Source organism: Mycteria americana, chromosome 4 (assembly GCF_035582795.1).
Source record: "Mycteria americana isolate JAX WOST 10 ecotype Jacksonville Zoo and Gardens chromosome 4, USCA_MyAme_1.0, whole genome shotgun sequence".
In the NCBI taxonomy this organism is placed as follows: Eukaryota; Metazoa; Chordata; class Aves; order Ciconiiformes; family Ciconiidae; genus Mycteria; species Mycteria americana.
This window is the reverse complement of record NC_134368.1, coordinates 1,173,706-1,195,986: the sequence shown is the minus strand read 5'-3', so window position 1 is coordinate 1,195,986 and position 22,281 is coordinate 1,173,706. Positions and strand designations below refer to the sequence as shown.

Here is a 22,281-nt window from a genome sequence, read left to right as displayed (position 1 = left end):
GGCCACCTTCCCAGCGAGAAAGGGCTTCTTGGGAATTGGGCCTCCAGAGGATGAGTGGGTGGGTGGATGGATGGGTGGGTGGGTGGATGGGAGGATGGATGGATGGATGGGTGGGTGGGTGGATGGGTGGGTGGGTGGATGGGTGGGTGGATGGGTGGATGGATGGGTGGATGGGTGGGTGGATGGGTGGGTGGATGGGTGGGTGGATGGGTGGGTGGATGGGTGGGTGGGTGGATGGATGGATGGATGGGTGGGTGGATGGGTGGGTGGATGGGTGGATGGATGGATGGATGGATGGGTGGATGGGTGGGTGGGTGGGTGGATGGGTGGGTGGATGGGTGGATGGGTGGATGGGTGGATGGATGGATGGGTGGGTGGATAGGTGGATGGATGGATGGGTGGGTGGGTGGATGGATGGGTGGATGGATGGATGGATGGGTGGGTGGGTGGGTGGGTGGATGGGTGGATGGATGGATGGATGGGTGGGTGGGTGGGTGGGTGGATGGGTGGATGGATGGATGGATGGGTGGGTGGGTGGGTGGGTGGATGGGTGGATGGGTGGGTGGATGGATGGATGGGTGGGTGGGTGGGTGGATGGGTGGATGGGTGGATGGATGGATGGATGGGTGGGTGGGTGGGTGGGTGGATGGGTGGATGGATGGATGGATGGATGGGTGGGTGGGTGGGTGGATGGATGGGTGGGTGGATGGGTGGGTGGGTGGATGGATGGGTGGGTGGATGGATGGATGGATGGGTGGATGGATGGATGGGTGGATGGATGGATGGGTGGATGGATGGATGGATGGGTGGATGGGTGGATGGGTGGATGGGTGGGTGGATGGATGGATGGATGGATGGGTGGATGGATGGATGGGTGGATGGATGGATGGATGGGTGGATGGGTGGATGGGTGGATGGGTGGGTGGATGGACAGCCAGACTTGGTCATGGAGAAATGAAGGGGGGGGGGGGGGGGGATAAAAAATGTTGCTCCACAATTCCCTGTTCTTCACCGTTTCCACTGAAAAGCGCGTTACAAAAGTCACAGGGGCCTCGCCTCGCCGGCCATCCCGGGGGATTCCCTTGGGCTTTGGCTCGCCCGTCCGTGCCGAAGCAAAACAACGCCCCAGACGATACCAGGAAAACATTAATCTCACGCAAGGGATTCTTCTGCAAAATACGTCATTTTCTACACAGGAACCCGCAGCTCCTGGCTTCACAAAGGGGGGAGCCCCAGGGGTTCGCCCCCCAGCCCCTGCCTGCCCCAAACCCGGCCAGCCCCGGCTGCCGCAGCGAAGCCGGAGCCGGTGCCGGTGCCAGAGCCGCCCCGCCCGGCACTTGTTGCGTGGCCCCAGCCCCCTCGCCCATGCCCACCTCTGCGGCGCAAAGGGCTCTATCGCAACAGAGAAGGAAATCACGACAGTAACGCCGAGTGACAGCCCACCAAAGGGGCTGAGGGCTGGGGGGGACTGAGGAGGAGGAGGAGGCGGAGGAGGAGAGGGACGGGGAGGGACGGGGCAGAGGAGGGGGAGCCCCTGCTACCGGAAAGCACTAATTCAGATAATTAAGACGTTGAGCTGTTATGAACAAGCCGGGGGGAGGAGCGGCGGGGTGGGTGGGCTGCGGCGGCTGCCCGGGCCGGGAGGCTGCCGGGGGGCACGGCCGGGGAGCGGGGGGGGGCGCGGGAGGCAGGGGGAGAGGGGGCCAAGAGAAAAGAAAAGTCTTTCAACCTGGCCTTTCCACACCCCCAGCCCCAAATTCACAGCTCCTGTCAGATGCAATCTCCGTTAGCCCCGACGCTCACGCACTACTAACCATCGCGGCGGCCGGAGCGGGGGGAAAGGGCCCCCGGTGACAAAGAGGACCCGACCCAGCTACACCCGCCGCTAATTGCTCCCGCTCACCCCCCCTGCCCTCCCCAGCCCCCTGCCCCTGCCCGGGCATCGCCGCCGGCTCCCCCAGCCCCACGCACGCCTTAGGGCTCTGCTCCAAAGTGCGCCGGGGGCTCGCTCCCGACCTCCGGAAGGGCTGGTGGTCCCCGGACCTGCCATCTGCCGCGGCCGGGGGACGGACGCGGCCCCAGCCCCGTCCTCCTCCAGCCCCGGCCGCGGCGCGGAGGCCGGCGAAACGTTGCCAGGGGTGTTCCCTTCTCCGCAGAAGTGATCGAGGCTGATTTTGGACAAATTGGTCGCCTGCCCGGTCATGGTCACCTTGGCCTCTGGGAGGGGGCGTGCGGAGAGTGAGGCTCATCCCCGCTCACCGCCCGAGGGGCTTTGCACACCCCCTACCCCAAATTACAGACCCGGGGTTCGCACGCAGCCGTCGGAGCCTCCGAGACCCGCTCCCATCTTCAGCCCCACGCGCGGGCTGAAGGACGGGCTGGAGCGGGCCGGAGGGGAACGAAGCCGGAGCAAAGATAGGAAACGGGACTCATAAATAGCCCCCAAACCCCCCAGCCCTCTCCTCTCCAGCCCAAGCGGCTCGGGAGGTCCGGAGCCGGTCCCGAGCCACCCTGCGGCACCGGGACGGGTCTCCGGCGTCCCCCAGCTCACGCCTGGCAGGCGCGGGGTGGGGGTCCCACTGCGCTGCCCCACGCCTGGCACCCCACGGCAACGGGCAGCGGACACCCCGTGGGGCAGAGGGGTCTGGGTGGGCTGAGCACGAGGCGCAGGGTGGCCGTGGGCTGCTCTGGGCCAGGCTGGGCGCATCCTGCATCCCCCCGGGACGCCGCTCACCGTTTCATCGCCCGCAAGCCTAAGTTTTAAGCAAAACGCCGGGCCGGGCTGACGCTCGAGGTGCCGCAGCTCCCGGGACGGGGCGGGAATCCAGCCCTGACGGCAACTTCGAGCTCAAAATCCCGCTCAGCCCCGGCCGTCCCCGGCACCGGAGCCGTGGCGGCGACCCATCCTCCAGGCACGGCAAGATCCACCCGGACGCGCCGAGCCGAGAGCCAGCATCGCCCGGCGGCTTCATCCCGCACCGGGCGGCGAGCGCGGCCAAGCCGGGGCCGTCCTGGGACTTTTCCGACAGTCCCTAAGTGACCGCTTTCCCCCTCCGCAACCTGCCCATTGTGCCATGTGTCACTTTGTGCCGCGCTGTCAAACCCACCGGCCTGTCCCAGCCGGTGAAAAGCCCGGCGGGGGGTCACACTCTATGCCACTAATTAGGGCCCGGCAGCCGAGGGTTCCCATACACACCTGCACGTCATGTGAGGAAAGGCAAAGAATGGCAGCAACCAGCCGAGCGTGAACCAAACAAGCCAACCCAAGGAAAAAAAAAACACAAAAAACCCAAAAAAACCCCATTGCTGGGCTTGCTGTCGCGTTTTCTATCAGACAAAACAGGGCCGGAGGGGGGGGCGAACGGCGAGGAGCGGGGCTGCCGGACCCCGGCCCCGGGCGGGTGACGCAGGCACCGGCTCAACCGAGGGCTTTTGAGAGGCTGAGGGGAGGAGATGGCCCCAAGAGGAAAAAGAAGTGACGGAGAGCGGGGCCGCGGGATCCCGCCGCGCCACGGGGCAGAGGGTCCCACCCCGGCGGGCTGGACCCTGGGGTGCTGGGGATGCTGCCGCTGGGGTGGGAGGACGGACGGCTCCTGCGGCCGGGGGCCGCGGCACGGGGAACAGACACAACCGGCCTGCCCGGGCTCGCAAGTCCGGGCGTGCAATGGCTGCAGCCCCCAGGAGCCCCTTCGCCAGCCCCTTCGCCAGCCCCACGAGCCCACGGCGGCCGCCATCTCCTGTAGTCACGGCAAGGACGATAGCCCAGCCCTGCTTCCGAGCGGTCCGGCAGCTCCACCGCAGAGGGCGAGGGGCTCCCGGCATCTTCTCCGGGTCGTCCGCGACCCTCCCGTCTGCGGCACCGGGATGCCGCCGCAGCAGCGCCGGGGAGGGCACGAGGTGCCGGCGGAGCCGGTTAGTTACGAGACGGGAAAAGGGCCAGGGGAGCGGCAAGCTCCCCATCACCAGCCACCTCCCTCTGCCGAGGGGCAGGCAGCCCGTGTGTGTATATACATGAAAAAAATCCCATTTCATTTAGGAAACGGGCATAAGGGGCTCGCGCCTTCCGCAGGCTCCTCCGTCTGCGGGGCCAGGCTACGTCCCCCGCGCGGTGCCCCTCCGTGATGCCACCGTCCCCTCCCTTCCCGGTCCCCGCCGTGCAGCCCCGGGCTCCGCCGCGGCCGACGGGGCTCCCGGGAACCCTTCACAAGGCTCTCGGAGAGCTAAATTTGGACTCCTCCACCGAGGCTCTGCCGAGCCGTGACTCAGACGAGCGATCTCAGGTCTGAACCCGAATTCAAATTGCAGGGCGAGGCAGGGAACGTTAAGGGCGGATAAACCAAAAAGACCAGACAATTTAACACTCCTCCATCCTGCGACTGGGTGCTGAGCCCCGCGAGCCCCTCGCTCCTCCCCGGGCTGCGGGGTCCCGGGCTGAGGGCAGAGCCCGACGCAGCCCCGCGAGGCTCAGCACCCAGCTGCAGCCCCAAAAGGAGAGGCTTCGCAGGGTGCCCAGGGCTGGCGGATCTCCCTGGTTCCTCTCCTCCTTGCTTCCCGTGTCCCCAGCGGGCGACGCCACGTCCCAAACCCCACCGGCCACAGCTCCCACGGGCACCGTCCCCTGCCTGGGGCCAGCCCAGAGTCCTGGCAAGGAGACGAGCGTCACGGCTAATGGGGCTGGTCGGGACGCGGCAGCGGAGAAGCCGAGACGTGTCCCACCAAAATCCCCTTCCCGGGCTGCGATCACACGGCACAACCGTTGTGTCACCGGGCTTGCTGACAGCAATCTCCTGCTTTCTCCATCCATCCATCCATCCCTCCATCCACCCATCCATCCCTCCATCCATCCTCCCATCCATCCATCCATCCCTCCATCCATCCTCCCACCCATCCTCCCATCCATCCTCCCACCCATCCTCCCATCCATCCTCCCATCCATCCTCCCATCCATCCTCCCACCCATCCTCCCACCCATCCTCCCATCCCTCCATCCATCCCTCCATCCATCCTCCCACCCATCCTCCCATCCATCCTCCCATCCATCCTCCCATCCATCCACCCATCCATCCTCCCACCCATCCTCCCATCCCTCCATCCATCCATCCATCCCTCCACCCATCCTCCCATCCATCCATCCTTCCATCCATCCTCCCATCCTTCCACCCATCCTCCCATCCATCCATCCATCCCTCCATCCATCCATCCTCCCATCCATCCATCCATCCATCCTCCCATCCATCCATCCATCCCTCCATCCATCCATCCTCCCATCCTCCCATCCATCCATCCATCCATCCTCCCATCCTCCCATCCCTCCATCCCTCCATCCATCCCTCCATCCATCCTCCCACCCATCCCCCGGCAGCCCAGCCCTCGAGCCGCCCGCAGGCTGTGCCTGCCGATTTCAAAGCGCGCCGTGGGGCCGTGCCGGGCTGCGGGGCAGAGCGTGGGGCACCCCACTCTGCGCAAGCAGCCCCGAGCCCACGTGCGGGCAGCGGCATTGTTCGCCGGGTTGTTTTTCCTAAAGACGGGTCAAGCCAAAGGCCAGGGGGTGATAAGTGCTTCTTCCGCTCGCTTGTGCTAATGGATTTGCGGCACTGGGAAGCAGCTGCTAATTCCTCTCCCGCCTCTCAGGAGAGCCGGCCCCGGCAGAGGGGTGCAGGCAGCGCTCTGCCTGCTCCTGCCAGCCAGCCCTGCCTGCCCACGGCCCTCCTCGGCCCCCCGCTTCCCCCCAGCTCCAGGTGCTGGGCTGGGGTCGGGGTGCTGGGCTGTAGCTGGGGATCACGTAGGTGCTCCTGTGCCCAGTGCCGTGCTGGCACCCCAGGCTGGCACCCCAGGCTGGGACCCCACGCTGCCAGGACCCCGGGCACCCCATGCAGCCGGGCACCCAGCCGTGGGGCTGGGGAGAGGCTGTGGCATCGCCGTGGGGCAGGCGGGGTGGGGAGCAGGGGCAGTGCCCGGCTCAGCCCGGCAATACCCACGGCGGGCAGACGCCCGTCCCACCCAGACCTGCCGCGCCGCGCCCACGCGGCGTGGCACCGTCCCGACGCCCAGCTGCCCTCAGCCCCACGCTGCCTCTCCCCCCGTCCTGGGGGTCTCCATATACCTCCCCCCCCCCGGGCAGACCCCTCCAAGTGTCACCCCCAGGTACACTCCCCGGCTCTCCCACATTGCCGGGGTCCCTCTTCCTGGCCCCCACCCTCGCCTTCACCACGCAGCACATTTTCGGGGCTCCCTCCCGCTCTGGGACCCACCTCGCCCACCCCTCCAGCTCCCCCCGGCGCGCGGGGCTGCAGAGCATCGGCTTGTAGGGTCCCGCGCTCCCCGCAGACACCTCTCCCCCCTCTCTCCGACACACGCTGGTGACAGGACACCCGGGGCAGGACTTTGTCCCAGCCTGGATGTGGCTGCTGGGGGTTTGGCTTTGCAGAGCCAGCCTGGCAAAGCTGGCACTGCCCCTGCAGCTCCTGGGGCCAAGGGTTGGGGGCGGGGGGGACGGGACGGGACGGGACGGGGGGGGGGGGGGGGGGCCAAAACACGGCTTCCCCTAAAAGAAAAGTCCTTGGCGGATAGGAGAAACTTGAAAACGGGCATTTTTGCCTTGAAAAATCAGGAAAATCAGGAGCCACACGCCGGGATGGCTGTGGGTGGGGATGGGTCCAGCTGAGAGCTCCAGGGAGGGGAAAGCCCACCGAGACCCCAGGGAGCCCGGGGAGGACAAGCCCCCACCCTGCGGGTGCCAGCCCCCGGTCCCTGCGCCGTCCCCTCCCGGCTGGGGCAGCGAGGCTCGTGGGGGGCTGCTGCGGGGGGCACCCCTCGAGACCCGGCTCCTCCGGGCAGGCAGCGGGAGCGGCTGCTCTCCCAGCCCAGCAAGCCGTCTCCCACGGGTGCGCGGAGGAGCGAGAGCCTGTGCCGGCAGGATGCGGCCAGCGAGCTCCACGGGGAGGGCAGGATCTGCCTCCGATGCGACGAAAAAGAGCCTTGGGTCCCTGCGGCCACCTCGCTGCCACCCAGGGCCCCTCCTCGGGCCGAGGGCTGGCTCTCACCCAGCGTGAACCGGGGAGAAGTCACCCATGGGTGGCTGCTCCCTGCTGCGTGTTGACAGCAAACACGGGCGGGCGGCCGGGCAGAGCTGGCTGCGCTCGGCCGCGCCGGGGGGAAGCAGCCGGGACCGTGACAAACCCAAAGCCACCCGGCTCAGGGTGAGGGAGGGGACGGCAAAGCTCCCTCCGGCCGCCCGGACGCGGGAGCGAAGGCACAGAGGTCACAGCAAACGTCCTTGATGTCTCGGAGCCTGGGGGTGCCGGGAGGAGGTGGGGGGGTGTCACAGCCCACCCCGAGACGTGGGTCTGGCGTGATGCCAGGCTCCCCGAGGCCGGGGGGTGGGATGGATGGGGGTGCAGCCCGGGGGGGGGGATGGATGGGGGTGCAGCCCGGAGCCGCCAGCCCGGTGCTGCCCGTAGGTCCCAGGGGCTGCTGCGAGCAGGGTGCACAGGGGCGGACGGAGCTGCCAGCACCCATGGGTGCGGCACAGGGGCGACCCACACGCCGCAGCACACGGTCCTGGCAGTACGGACGCACAGACATCCTCCTGACGGACGCGGCCGTCCTCACAGGCTCCAGCACACGAGCGTGCCGGGAGAGGCCACGGGAAATACCGTATCCGGCAAACACCCCCCCGGCAAGGCCCCCGTCCCCGTCCCCCCGGGACGCAGCACACGGTGCCTCCCCGCACGGCTGCGCGCCCAGGCTGCGTCCCCGGCTCCCCACCCGCACGGTGACCCCAGGGACCCCCGTGGAAGGGCCCACGCCTGCACATGGGAGCCCTGCGCCCTTTCGGGGCCGGGGAGAGGGTCACGCTGGGGGGGGAGGACACCCCGAGAGGACTCGGAGCAGCGGCACGGGCGGGGGTCCCTCCTTAGCGCGTCTCAAGGGAGCCCGGGGCTGTCAAGGCGATTTGGCCCCCCACTGCACGGGCTCCGTCGCCTGGGGGGCACCCGGGGCACCCCAGCACCGCCGCGGCATCGGCCGCACCCCACGGCCCTCGGGGGGCCGAGACGCCTTGCCCGGCCCCTGCAGCTGCAGCCCCCAGGAGGGGGTGACGGCCCCCAGCCCCACGACAGTCGCCCCGTCCCCGCCACCCCTGCCGGTCCCGGTGCCACCCCCCGTCCCCGCCACCCCTGCCGGTCCCGGTGCCACCCCCCGTCCCCGCCACCCCTGCCGGTCCCGGTGCCACCCCCCGTCCCCGCCACTGCTGCCGGTCCCGGTGCCACCTCCCCTTCCCTGTCACCCCTGCCGGTCCCGGTGCCCCCCGTCCCTGTCACCCCTGCCGGTCCCGGTGCCACCCGTCCCTGTCACCCCTGCCGGTCCCGGTGCCACCCCCCGTCCCCGCCACTGCTGCCGGTCCCGGTGCCACCTCCTCTTCCCTGTCACCCCTGCCTGTCCCGGTGCCACCCCCGTCCCTGTCACCCCTGCCTGCCCCGGTGCCACCCCCCGTCCCCGCCACCGCTGCCGGTCCCGGTGCCCCCCCGTCCCCGCCCGGCCCGCACTCACTCAGCCGGGGGCTGCTGCTGTAGTCGCGGCCGAGGGCCAGGCCGTGCTCCCGGGCGGCCGCCATGGCGGGGCTGGGCGCGGGCGGCAGCCCCGGGCTTTGTAGCCCCGGCCCGGCCCCAGCCGGTCCCGGCCCGTCGGGGCCGCCCCGCCCGCAGCCCCGTGTGCGCCGTGACCGCGGGAGGGAGCGGCGGGAGCCGCCCCCGGGCCCTCGGCGGGGCGGGGGGGGAAGGCTAAAGTGGGGTGGGATTGGGATTGGGATTGGGATTGGGATTGGGATTGGGATTGGGATGGGATGGGATTGGGGTGGGGTGGGGTGGGGTGGGGATGGGATGGGATTGGAGTGGGATTGGGGTGGGATGGGATGGGATGGGATGGGATTGGGGTGGGGTGGGGTGGGGTGGGATGGGATGGGATGGGATGGGATGGGATGGGGATGGGGATGGGATTGGGGTGGGATTGGGGTGGGATGGGGTGGGATAGGGTTGGGATAGGGATAGGGATAGGGATAGGGATAGGGATAGGGATAGGGATAAGGATAGGGATAGGGATAGGGATGGGGTAGAGATGATAGGGATAGCGATAGGGATAAGGGTAGGGATGGGGTGGAATTAGGATGGGACACGTCTGGGGGAGCTGTGGGGACAAGGCTGGGGTAAAGCTGGCGTTTGGGGCAGCGTTAGTGGAGGGGCAGGGTGGGGATATGTCGGGGGGGGCTGGGGTAGGGGTGGGGTTATGGGTAGGGGTGGGGTGAAGGGTCTGCACCCCCCACCCGCTGCAGGCTCTGGGTGCCGGTGCAGAGGCAGAGCAGGGCTGGGATGGCGCGGGGGCTCGTGGCGGGTGTGATGGGTGGTGGCACGGCGCCTGGGACGGGGGCCTGGGCCCAGGGCAGCCCCGTGCCTGCCGGGGCGGGGGGTGTCGGGGGGGGGCAGGGGGTGCTGCTGGGCGGGCGGGGGCTGTAGTGGAGGTGTCTCTGAGGGTGCAGGCACGGAGGGGGCTCTGAGATGCCCGGAGGCCAGGAAGAGCAGGCAACGATGGGCTTCCAAATACCTCCCTGCAAAGCCAGCGCCGAAGGCTGCTGCTACGGGGAGAGCCGTGGTGGAGAGCGGCTCAGCCGCAGCTCCCGAAGGCGATGGAGGAGGAGGAGGCAGGCAGGAGGCAGGACATAACTTTTATTAACTATTAGAAACCACGTTATGCGTTTAAGTTTTACATCCAGTACTTTTTTCTTTTTTTTTTTTTTTTTTTTTTACTTTTTCTTCCCAACTGTACGAGTCCGGAGGAGCTGCTGGAGGCGAGCAGAGCGGGGCGGGCTGGCAGCGAGCCGGCTTCCCCGCGGGACCTTCCTAACCCCCCCGGGACGGCTTCGCTGGGGATGTTTGCTTTGGGAGAAGAAACTTTGGAGAAGCAGCAGCTTTGGATGGGATTTGGGGCCTTTGTGAAAGCAGCATTTGGGTTTAATTTTGCGGAAGGGGCTTGCCATTTCATTGCAGGGCAGCCCGTGGCCTCCCTGCCTCGCTTTCCGCTTCTCCCTCTGAGCAGGGGGAGGAGGACGCGGGAGCCCCGCAAGGATGCCCCAAGCTGGGCAAACACACCGGGGACCCCCCGAAACTCCCAGGCTTTGGGGGCTCTTTTGAAAACACAATTGGACCTTGCTTTCTCTGAAATGCCCCCAAAGCTCCTCCACCTGTGAAGGTGCGAGGGGGGGGTCACCTCGCCATCGAACCAGACCAAGGTTCCTCCCAGTGAGCCCAGGGTGGGAGGAACGGGGGTCCGATAACCTCGGGAAATTCCCGCTCCCGGGGAAAAGAGGGAAAACCAAAGCGGAACAAGTCCCCGGGGAGGTCTGCGGGCGGTCCTACCTGCGGGCAGCGTCCCTCCGTACGGGCACAGCCGGGTGGGCACGGCTTCCCCGCTGCCCGCTCTGCCCGCCTCGGCTCGCTGTCTTTAAATACCACGTCTGCAGACCGGGGAAGGATGAAGAACGGCAATATAAATATAAATTAAGTGACGAGGGGAAGGGAGAAGGTCATCGTCCTGTCAAAAATCCCAAACCTCAGTCAAACACGTCGTCGGGGTGTCGGGGTTTGAGCACCCCGGGAGGATCCGGCAAATACCACATTTAGGGAGCGGTACGGAGGTGTTGGCAGCGAGCTGTGGTCTGAGCCGGGCCGGGAGAGGGGAGCTCGTCCCCGTGAACCAAACTCTGTCCCTGCTTTCCGCATCCCCGGGCAAACCCTGCCTCAGTTTCCCCACCTGCGGCCGGGGGACGCCGACCCCTCCTGAGCTCCGCAGAGCAGCGCGAGACCTAAGGGCTCGCTCCCATAAAGTGCTCCAGACGTGAGGTGAACAATAAATACTATTTCATAGAAACGCTCGATTTAAAGGAAAAATAAAAATCACCGAAACCTTTTCATAAAAGCATTTATTTTAAATATTTCCCTGCAAAATCCTGGCAACACGCGGGCCAGCGGCTGTGTCCCCCTTAGGGACCGGGCCCTGCAGAGCAGCAGCCTGGGCGGGGGCTGCCGCCCCGCAGCGATGCTCGGCCGGGCCAGGCTGGGCCGTAATTATCGTCATTAGACATCAAAGCGCAGCGGGAGGGCGCGGGAGCCCCTCGGTTTGGGGGTGTGCGGGGGGGAGGAGCCCCACGGCAGCTCCTGGGCGCTGGGAGGGGGCTCGGGGTGTCAGCTCCTCCTGCCACAGCGATGTCCCTGCAGGGTGTCCTGCCAGGGCTGTGCCCGCAGAGCATCCTGGCAGGGCGATGCCACCACAGGGTACCCTGCCGAGGAGATGCCACCACAGAGCATCCTGCCAAGGAGATGCCACCACAGGGTACCCTGCCGAGGAGGTGCCACCACAGAGCATCCTGCCAAGGAGATGCCACCACAAGGTACCCTGCCGAGGAGGTGCCACCACAGAGCATCTTGCCAAGGAGATGCCACCACAGGGTACCCTGCCGAGGAGGTGCCACCACAGAGCATCTTGCCAAGGAGATGCCACCACAAGGTACCCTGCCGAGGAGATGCCACCACAGAGCATCCTGCCAAGGAGATGCAACTGCAGAGCATCTTCCCAAGGAGATGCCACCACAGGGTACCCTGCCAAGGAGATGCCACCACAGAGCATCCTGCCAAGGAGATGCTCACAGCACAGAAGGGCCAGACTCTGCCCAGCGTAGACCTCCCTCAGCAGATGCCAGGGCGGCCAGGCTGCCCCTTTCCCCAAGGGCCACCTCATGCAATGCCCCTCTCGTTTTTGCCGCCGGCGGGGCTCCAAGCCCACCATCAACCCTAGAGGGACCGATCCTAGCGTCACAACTGCCCACACGTCCGCATCCCCCCCTGGGTGGGGTTTCCTTGGTGGGGGGCAGACACCGGCCTGGCCCCGGCTCACCACAAACCCCCCCGGGAGGTCGGAGGCTCCTCCAGCATCCCCGGGGGGTTGCCGGGGTGGGACGGCACCAAAACAGGGTCCGGGACGGTGGTTTGGCTCCGCAGGAGCAGGCGCGGAGGAGCCTGGGGATGTTTCGTGAGTCAGGGCGGCCGCTCGCTCCTGAGCACGGGGACCACTGGTGCGGGGGGGCCGGAGACATCGCCAGCACCATCAGTGCCCCCAGACCTCCCCACCTCCCCTGGCCCCGGGCCGGGGGTCCGGGAGGACGAGCATCCCATGGAGGCGGTGCTCCCCGCCGGCAGAGGGGACCCGGACCCCCCGGCCACCGGGACGCTCCGAGACAACCTCAGCCAGAACACAAACGCAGGTGGGGAAACTGAGGCCCGACACTTGCCCGAGGACACCGTGGCCAGGCAGGGACAGAGCCCGGCGCCGCCCTGCGCTCTCCCTTTCAGGGTGCCCTCCCGCTCCCCGGGGCTTCGGCGGTGACGCCAGCACCGCGGGCCCCGGGGTGACGGTCCAGAGGGACCGGGGCTCTGTGGTCCCACCCGTAAGAGGCACCGAAAGACCACGGGGCATCAGCAACCCCCCAACATCCCCCCCTGGAGCTGCTCCTCTCCCAGCCCGCACAGCAAGACCACAGCATCGTCTTCCAGACCCCGAACGGGCGATACCTGGAGGGGGGACGTGGCCCTGGCAGATCCAGCGGTGTCTGCGAGGGACGGGACAGCGCCGGTGACGCAGGGACCCCCCCCCAGACGTGACCGGGTTCAGCATCAGCCCGAGGGAGAGGAGTCGCAGGGTGTCATCCACGGCTGCATCGGTGCGTCTGGGGCGGGGGCCAGGCGTGCACGCCCGCACGCGTGCGCGCACACTCGCACCCACGCCCCGACGGGCGGTAAAACCGCCTTCCACAGCCCACTTGCCAAATCAAACCCCGGTGCGGGGCGCGGGGTGCGTGGGGACCGCGGGGACGGGGAGGAGGGAGACTTTTTGACACTCATTTTGATTTAAGGGCTCGGCTTCTTGCTGGGTATAGAATTGTCTTTCCTTTCCAGGCGCGTGTAAGGCTCAAAAGCAGAAGTGCCCAGTCCGTAAGCGCCCGGGAGGTCGTGCAGGCTGCCCAGGAGCGGCCCCCCAAAACACAGCGGGGCGGCCGGCAGCCTGGGCGAGGAGGAGGAGGAGGAGGAGGAGGAGGCGAGAGAAGGGACCTGCAGGCTGAAGGCTCCCGGCCCCGGGGGGCTGCTTCCACCGCCGAGCCCGGGAGAGGTGGTTCCCGGGGTGGCCAAGCCGGATCCGTCGCCCGTCGGACTGCCGATGGGGTTGGAGGTGGGAGAGAGGAGGCTGGGGGGGGCCGGGACGGAGAGGAGCCGGCCTTGCTCCAGCAGCCGGAGGATGTTGCAGGTGGCGAAGGACTCGGAGGTGGCGGTGGAACGTTTCTCAGAGTCCCTGCTCTGGTCCTTCTTCTGCTTGGTGCGTCGGTTCTGGAACCAGACCTTGACCTGGGGGAGGGAGCGGGGGGGACGGGGCAGGGGGACAGAAAGGCACGGACGGATGGAAAGAGAGCGCGGGGGGGCCGGGGAAAGAGAGGCGAGAACCAGGAGAGAGTGAGAGATACGAGAGAGAAAGAGACGTATTAAAATAAACACCCAAGCGAGATCCACCCCCCGCCACAGGGACTGCGGAGAAGTCGCTCCCGCCTGCCGCTTCCAGGGAAATGGCGAATTCCTGCAGGTGCCAGGAGGGAGCGGGACAGGAGCCCGGGGATGGGAGCCCAGGGACGAGAGCCTGGGGACGAGAGCCCGGGATTGGGAGCCCGGGGATGGGAGCCTGGGGACAGGAGCCCGGCGCCCGGGGCCGAGCCCCCCCGCCGCTGCCCGGCTCTGCCCTGGCTCTCCCGGGGGAGCTGAGCTACGGGATGTGCTGGGTTCTCCTCTGTCATGGTCATGGAACCCAAGTTTGTGTCCCCACCTGCAAACCCTTCCCTCGCCGGACCAAGACACGAGCAGGGTGGAGGGTCCCTGGCCTTGCTACGGCGCAGGGGAACCACGTTAGGGGACAGGATGGCTTCCGGTGGCCCTGGATCGCTGGCCACAGACCCGCTTCTGTGCCCGAACCCAGCTGGGGACGTCCCCACCCCACCTGCCTCTGGCCGAAGTAAGGAGCGAGTCCGGGCTGAGGCCCCGTGGGACCCCCCTGCCCCAAAACTGCACCTGACTCACCCGGCCGGGACGTGGACCCGGTCCCCAGCCCACGGCTCCGGTCCCCCTGCGGCTGCCCCCGCACCCCCTAACCTCTCCCCTGGGAGGGCAGCCCCCCGCTTCTGTCCCTCCCTGGCAGAGCAGAGGGGTAGGAGAGGCAGAGAGAGAGACAGAGAGAGGCATGAGGGACAGACAGATGGACGGAGATGGAGGTGAGGGAAGGAGACGGATGGGAAGACACTCGGATTAGAGCGTGGCGGACGGGAACGGACGAGTCGGGCGCTGGCCGGGACCCCGGGAGTAAACCCCAGCCCATCGGCACAGGCTTCGTCCCCGTCTGCTCCGGGGCCAGCGGGTCTCGAACTCATCCAAGTCACCAGAAGCTCGCTGGGGCCAGGACAGTCGCTCACTGACACGGCCCTCGCGCGTCCTCCGGCACAATAGACGCACAGTACGGAGCTAATGGAGCGTGGGGGCGGAGGAGGTCTCAGCCCCCCGGCCCCTTTCCAGGGACATAATAGTGGAGCCGACGTCCGGGCGAAGCCGGCCGGAGGCTGGGGATGCTCGGGGAGGAGCGACGGGAGGTGCTCCCGCGGGATGGGGGGGACACCGGGACCACGGGGCTGAGCTAACATCCCCCAGCCGAAACCTCCTGGGACGCCGGGCCGCTGCCAGCCCACGTCCTACCCCCCCGTACCCGCAGGGTCCCACGTGGAAGCTCTTGAGGACGGTCCCTGCCCACGCACGCCTCGGCCCCGCACGGGGACCCCCGATCCCTCATTGCCAGCGGGACCGCTGGGCCCACGTCACGGCCCAGCCGGGTCCCCAGGGCTGACGTCCCCTCCCCACCGTCCCCGTCGGTCCCTCCGTGCCGGCAAGCGGGACGGGTTTGGGCAGGGCTGAGCGCTCCCACGGTCCCGCTTCCCGGGGCACGGCGACCTGACGCAGAATTAGCAGCCCACCAGCTTTTCTGGCGGGGACCCCCTCGAGCTGCCGGATTCTGGGGAGCACCGAGCCCCCCCAGCAGCGGCGGCGGGGCCGAATGGGCCTCCCGCAGCCCCGCAGCCCCGCGTCGTTATCGACGTCTTAACGAAAGTCTGGCGTAAGTCCCTCCAGAAACGCACGGCCCCAGCGCTCTCCGCTCGAAGCATCCCTCAAGCAACCGACTCTGGAAGAGCAAGACCTCAAAAAAAAACCCCGTCAGCGTGGTTCTGTCCTCGAGGATGGGCACGAAGCGCCCAGGAGCTGCCCACAAGCCGCATTTTCCAAGCCCAGCTGGGCGTACGGCGGGAGGTGGCAGCGGGCTCCTCGTCTCCTTGGCAGGGAGCACCCACCCTTCCCACGCCCACCACCGCCGCCCGCGGATCGGGCCCAGCATCTCCTGGCCTTTCCTGGGTGCAGCAGCCCAGTCCCGGCCTCGCCTCGCTGTGCCGGGCAGGACGGAGATGGAGGGATGTGTTGGAGGCCATCCTCCCGGCCGAGGACCATCCCCGTCCCCGAGCCCCCAAACCAGGGTGCTCCAGAGCCCCGCTGCCACGAGCCCAACCCGAACCCTGCTTCCTTCAGCCCGGCACCCGTCTGAGCCCCGCTGCCCGCTGCCGCTCCGGGGCTGGGAACCCAGCGCCAGCTTCCCCCCCCACTTCCCAGCTCACACGGACTGCAGCGCGAAGGGAAACTGAGGCACGGACAGCCCCTGCAAAGCTCTCTGCACCGCAAAGCGCTCGGAATCGCAGCTCCTAACGCGGCAGGAGGAGGCTGCGGGACGCTGAATCCCAGAACCATAGCGTGGTTTGGGGTGGAAGGGACCATTAAGGATCATCCAGCCCAACCCCCCTGCAATGGCCAGGGACATCTGCCACTCGATCAGGTTGCTCAGAGCCCCGTCCAACCTCGCCTTGAATGTTTCCAGGGATGGGGCATCTACAACCTCTCTGGGCAACCTGGGCCAGCGTTTCACCACCCTCAGCGTAACAGATTTCTTCTTTATATCTAGTCTGACTTGAGGCTGAGCAGCACTAGCCAGGGCAGGGTGTCGGTCGGTCGGTTACCACTCTCACTCACCTTGGAGCAAGCAACCTGAGCGGGGGCACAGCCCCGTCACCGCACACCAGAGAAGGGCAAGCAGAGAGACGGGAGCATCCTGCAGAAGGAAGGGCCAAGCCCCAAGGGATGAGGCTCCAGCATCGCAGCCGGTGCAGCCCGGGGGAGTCAGGGTTTTTCCTAACGCAAGGACGAGGAGGCATCAGGTGTGGTCACCGGGTCGCGGCTGGAAACGTGAGCAAGGCAGGAGGCAGAGCCTCCTTGGGCAGCACAGACGGTGTTAGTCCCTGCCGCGGGGTGCCCTGGAAGCCAAAATGCAAGTGGGCTGAAGAAGAGGCTCGAAAAACCCCCGGGAGAACAGAGCCATCAAGATTTAACATGATGATCTGGGTACCTCCTCGTGGTGAGCGCTCCCTAAGACGCTGGAAAGACACGGCAAGGACGGGACCACTTTACACCCCACGTACTCTTTTCTCTACTCCTCCACCACTGGCCACCAGTAGAGACAGGTTCCTCAGCCCTGGTGTCCCCTACGGTCAGCTCTTACGTTCTGGTGGTCTTCTACAGGTTTTGGAAAACAAAGACAGCTCAATAAAAGCAAAGGGCCCTCGTCAGGGTCTCCAGCGTCCGTTCGATTCCCCCTCCACCTCTGGCTTCCCGTGGGACCTCATTTTTCCCGGGTGTTTTGGCTTTTGTTCTGTGCGGGATCCGTGCTCCTGCCTCTCCTGGGAGCTCTTGGTCAGCCGGGGAGGGACTTTGCAGGGGCAGCAGTCATCTGCCTGGGTACGACGCCGAATACCAACAATTCACAGCAATACAGATGGGCGACTCCAATAAAAAGATCGATAAAAACTGAAGCGGATAGTGACGGGCATGAATTTCTGGTGCTGAAACCCAGTTCCACACCGCTGGGGAGGTGAGGGGAAACGCTAAAGGACAGGAGGGAGAAAGGGTGGAGGTGACACCGGTCTCAAAAGTCCTGACGTGGGGTTCAGCTGGGGAAGGGTGGCAACATGGTCCTCAGGGGAAGAGGACCCATTGGGTTCCTCCTTCCCGTCCCAGCACCTCCTCGCTCCCAGCCTGGATGTCCTCTGCTCTCACTCCTTCGCTAAGGCTGGCTGATGCCCTCGGTGATGATCGCACCTCCATTTATAGGTGGAGAGAGAAGCTTTCCGTAGCCCTTCCTGCCTTCGGATCCTCTTGCAGGAGGTTCTCCCGGCCTCGACCCACCTCTGCGGTTCCTCTCTGCGCCCATCACCCTTGAACACCATGGCCCAAGCTGAACATGTTCTGCTAAATAAGGTTTCCTCATGCCTCGTAGACTGACACGAGCTCTTCCCCATCTGCACCGGTGACATATCAGATGAGCAGGATCGCATTCGCCTTCGTGGCTAAAGTTCATGCAGAGCTTGTCATTAATTAGGAGATCTGTCCTTTTCATCCTCCATTATGATCAAGCCCTGAGTCCCTATCACTGGAGATGTAAACAAGCTCAGCCAGACGCAGCCCTTGACAAGTCCCTGAGCAATTTCCCTCCAGCCTCGATCCTTCGTCTTTCAGCGATATCCTCCGCCACCTCCCCTCGACCACAGCTTCTCCTCCACGCTGCGATGAGTTCTCTACTCATCTTTCGCTCCGGTTTCATTCACAACTCCCCACCAGCCACCACGGCGAGCGCTTTGCCAAAGTCTGCTTTGATGAGATCGGCTTCATTTCCTTCTCTAAAAAAAGCGGCTTTCTTCCTCGTCCGAGTTACTGGGTGAACCGGTGCGCGGCTGCGATGTGGCGATGAGACCCTTCCCATCTGGCCTGGAGGAAAGGCAGGGAGGACCACGCTGGCACATCCCTGGTGGGCACCACATCGCCAGCATCTATGGAGGAGGTAACATAGCCCCGTGGGTGATGTTTTATTTCTCAGTTACCGACCCGGTGAGCTACGGTAATAACCGAAGGGCTGTGGGAGGAAACCAGCCACCTCCAGCTCTCCTGCCAGACTGGAGGGGGGAAGAAGAAAGCCAGACCAAGGACACCCTTTCCCTAGGAATGGAGAGAAAGGCCAGTTCACGGATGTGTCACTCTGGGGGACATCTGGCTGGGGAGGGCAAGGGGGGATTCCTCCCTCTGCTCCGAAGGAACCCCAGGAAGAGGCCACAGCTCCCGGCGGCTGCAAGTCCCTCGCCTGGGGCTGTGGGATCCAGGACCACGCAGTTAGGTCAAGCCTGGATGCAGACAAATAGACAACAGCATGCATTTGGATGCGACGGAAGAGCAGGACGTGACAGGTCATGCGTTCACCAGAAAAGGAAGGTGACTCTCAGAGGACGGGGAGGAGGCAAGCCGTATAGAGGAGATGTCTCCGAAAGCCCTAGGAGACACGGCATGCAAGCAACAGCATGATGCTGAAGGTATGAGGATAAGCACGATCTGCAGATTTATGAATCCATGAGAGTTTGGAGAAGGAGTCCTGGCGCTGGACATTCCACCAATTACTGTGAGCAGGTCTAGCGTCCACCTTTCCGTAAGGTAAGTGACTGGCTGGAGGGATCTCAGGATAAAGCCCCTCGTGTTTCTGGATCTGGAAATTCTGCTTTGCTCGGTCTCTGCAGCAGGAGAGAGACGGGCAAGAGCAGGGGACTTCTTGTCAGAGCAGGCAGAGGTAGGGCGTGATCCCTGGGCTGAAGCAAGGCAGCTCGAACGGCAGAGACACTGGGTGGACCGTGCGGAGAACTGCCCGGGGAGCACGGTTCCCGGGGCAGGAGCGTGCTCACCATCGCACCGAGCTGCCTGGTTAGCACGGGAGGTTTTACTAAGAGAAATGCCCGGGATCAACTAGAGTGAGGAGGAAAGTCCTAGGAGCTGATCAGAAAGGTCCACCTGCCTTTCGCGTCCATTAGAGCTTGGAAGCATGTGACTTCTCTAGGTCCTGCCGCATGAAGATCAAGCAGGAAAATCACAGCATCACAGAATCGTAGAGGTTGGAAAAGACCTTCAAGATCATCGAGTCCAACTGTAAACCTAACACTGCCAAGACCACCACTACACCATGTCCCTAAGCCAAATCTCTGCCCTTTATGGATGTTTCCATAAAAAATTCAGGGCAGAGATCTCAGTCTCTCCACCGGAACAGCCACCGGCCACGTGTGCCCTCACCAGGGAGGGACAAGGGAGCCGCAGCTCTCTCACCACAACCGCCCACCTTGACTTGCAGGTTTTGGGTCACGCGTGACAGATGTGGTCACGTCCTCACGCGTTCCCCCCTCTGACAACACGACGAAAGTATCGAGCCCTGAGAGCGGCGGTGCTTGGCCAGCGTGAGGTGGCTTGATGCTAAGCACAGCAACACGGTCGTTCTGGAGGAGAGACGGTTTCCACAGCAGAGACTCTAACCAGAGGGGAAAAAAGCATCGTCCTTCCTAGAAGACTCATCCAGGTCTAAGCCTGTCATGTTGTAGATACAAGACAAGGTCTGAAGGTTCCCAGCTGGGACACGGGCATGCCGTTCCCACCTCTGACACCAACCAAATGGGATGCCAGCACCTCTCACCCCTGTTTTCTGCCCAACCCTGCATGGGAACGTGCTGCTTAGGGACAGCAACGTTTCTGCTTCGGTGTCCGAGTATTGAGGATGATGGGTCCCCACCTCGGACCTGTAGGTGCTACCAGAGCACCAACTGCAATAACAACCAGCAGAAAGGGAAGGAGATAACCCCAGACCCGTCCAGTCTGTCCAAGACTGGCAAAGTCACCCAAAGCCTTCAGGACTCACTACATCGGTCCTCAGCATACAATAAACCACCACCACCATCTCCCTGACCCACCCACAGCTGCAGGTCCCGGATACCCTTCTCCTGTCCCCCATGCGAGATTTTCTTTCCACCCACTCTTTTCACCCCGTCAGAAGCTGAAGCTACCTACACCTTGGAGCAAGGTCAACCCTCTTCTTGCTGGTGGAGAGGCTGGAGGTGGTGTCCAACTAGCAATGACCAGAAGTATGAGACCTCAACAGCATCCTGGGTGGAAAAGCAGTTTGGAAAGTTGAAATCTGCTGCCTGATTATTTCAGGAGATGCTTCCTAGCGCGTGGTGTGAAAACCAGCCGGTATCCATCCCCGGTCACCTTCCCCATGGCACTAGGGAGCCTCTCACCCCGTCCTCCTCTCCCCTTCTCCTTGCGTGTCCTGCTGTCACCCAGCAGCACAGGAGAGGGCTCGACCCTCCGAGGACCTCGGGTTGTAAGTTCATCCATCACAGGCTACGTGACTCCCATCACGTTCCCGTTTACAGGGAATAAAAGAAAAAGAAACCACAACAAACCAACCCCAAACTGCCGGGAGAAGGGAGCCGGAAGCGCGGTGCAGCAGCTCTGGAGCGGGGACGTGAAGGCTGGATATATTTCTTTTTCCCTTCTTCCCAAAAAGAGCTTTCCCCCGGCGCGTCCCCCCACCCTGCTCGCACGAGAGCAGCACCAACGCTAACGCTGCCCAAACACCGAGCGAGCCCTCCAAGGAGAAGGGCAAGGAAAGCGCAGAAACAGCGCTGATCGCCGCCGGGAAAGCGATACTGCAACTCCCTCCGCTCCCAAGCAGCCTTCACTGCGGTGAGAGTGTCCGCAGGGCCACCGGCCAGCTTGGGAACCGCACGCCTGGAGCGGGAAGCGGAGCCCGGTGGGAGGCCCCCGCATCCCCCCCGGCCGAGCCGCCCCCGGGTCCTGCGTCTGACTCGGGCAGCTAGGGGCTTCTTTTATTGTATATTTTATTTTATTTTATTTTATTTTATTTTATTTTATTTATTTTATTTTATTTATTTTATTTTATTTTATTTCATTTATTTTATTTTTTTTTATTTTATTTTATTTTATTTTATTTTATTTTATTTCATTTCATTTCATTTATTTTATTTTTATTTTAGTTTATTTTTTTAATTTTATTTTATTCTATCCTATCCTATTCTATCCTATCCTATCCTATCCTATTCTATCCTATCCTATTCTATCCTATCCTATCCTATTCTATTCTATTCTATTCTATTCTATTCTATTCTATTCTATCCTATCCTATCCTATCCTATCCTATCCTACCCTATCCTATCCCACTCTATTATTTATTTTTATTTCTTTTTTTAATTGCATTTATTTTATTTTATATTGTTCTATTTCATTTTAAATGCACACACCCCCCTAGCGCCTGCTATGCAACTGAATGAGCTGCTGAGGGTCACGGAGACGTACCCACGGACCTCTCCATCCCCCGGGGTTTTCTCTGCGTGCGGTTTCCCTCCCCTGAGGAACGATTCCCCCTCCGGGAACCGGCTCCAGGAGCCCCCCGAGCCCCCCACCTGCAGCCCAGCCTCTCCCCGTCCCTCCCCACAGGCCACGGAGAGCCGCGGCCGCCGCCCGCCCGGCAGGAGAGCAGGAGAGCTTCCGCGTGGCCTGCTCCCCTCCAAAAACGTCACCGAGCATCGGAACTTCTCGGGGCGCCGCTGCCGAGGCACCGTCTGTCCGTCTGCCTGCCCGCCAAGCGGCAGGACGGACACGCAGACACCGAGCCACCCTCTCCCTCCGCTCGACGCCTCTGCCAGCGCGCCCCGTCCCGCGCCGAGCGGCCTAAACCCACGCGGCGTCTCCCCGCCCGCCACGGCGCCGGCTCTGGGCAGGCTCCCAGCGCCAGGCTCGGTGCGGCCGGTGGCACGCGGCACCCGTGCCAGGCCGCAGCGGGAGCTCCCGGCTCCGCTCCCGGTCCCGGCAGCCCGGCTGAGCCCCGATGCGGCAGCGTCAGGAGCAGCCGTGGGGCAGCGCGTGCTGCGAGCGTGGCTTTTCCACGGCTATCGGCAGCGCGGTGGCACCGGGACTGAGCGCACGAGGGGTTTGGTCCCCGGCGCCCCGTGCCACGAACTTGAGGAGAGCCTGAGCCCGGGCTTCGCCTCCGCCAGCCCCTTCTCCGGCAGCTGAGATGCTGGGAGCGGGGATGCTGCTCCGATCCCTGCCCTCCATCTACCACTTCCGACCTACAAAACAAATTATTTCCAAGCGGTTAATCGTGACGGAGACCCCCCGCCGGCAGGCCGAGCTCCCCGCGCGCTCCGGGGAGGGAAGGGCGCGG

At 64.4% G+C, this 22,281-nt stretch overlaps 1 protein-coding gene across 7 annotated transcripts in view; it reads right to left on the bottom strand.

The window, feature by feature from the left end:
* The window catches only part of ATP6V1B1 (ATPase H+ transporting V1 subunit B1), a 52,666-nt gene that overhangs the window by 15,861 nt on the left and 14,524 nt on the right, over positions 1-22,281 (bottom strand). Inside the window, exon 1 of one of the 7 annotated variants that reach the window (XM_075499414.1) lies at positions 8,551-8,681. The exons of the other annotated variants lie outside the window; for them this stretch is intronic. Coding sequence (XP_075355529.1) covers positions 8,551-8,614 — 64 coding nt within the window. The 5' untranslated portion in view covers positions 8,615-8,681. Of the gene's footprint in view, positions 1-8,550; positions 8,682-22,281 lie in introns of those variants that run through there. 7 annotated transcript variants of the gene reach the window in all.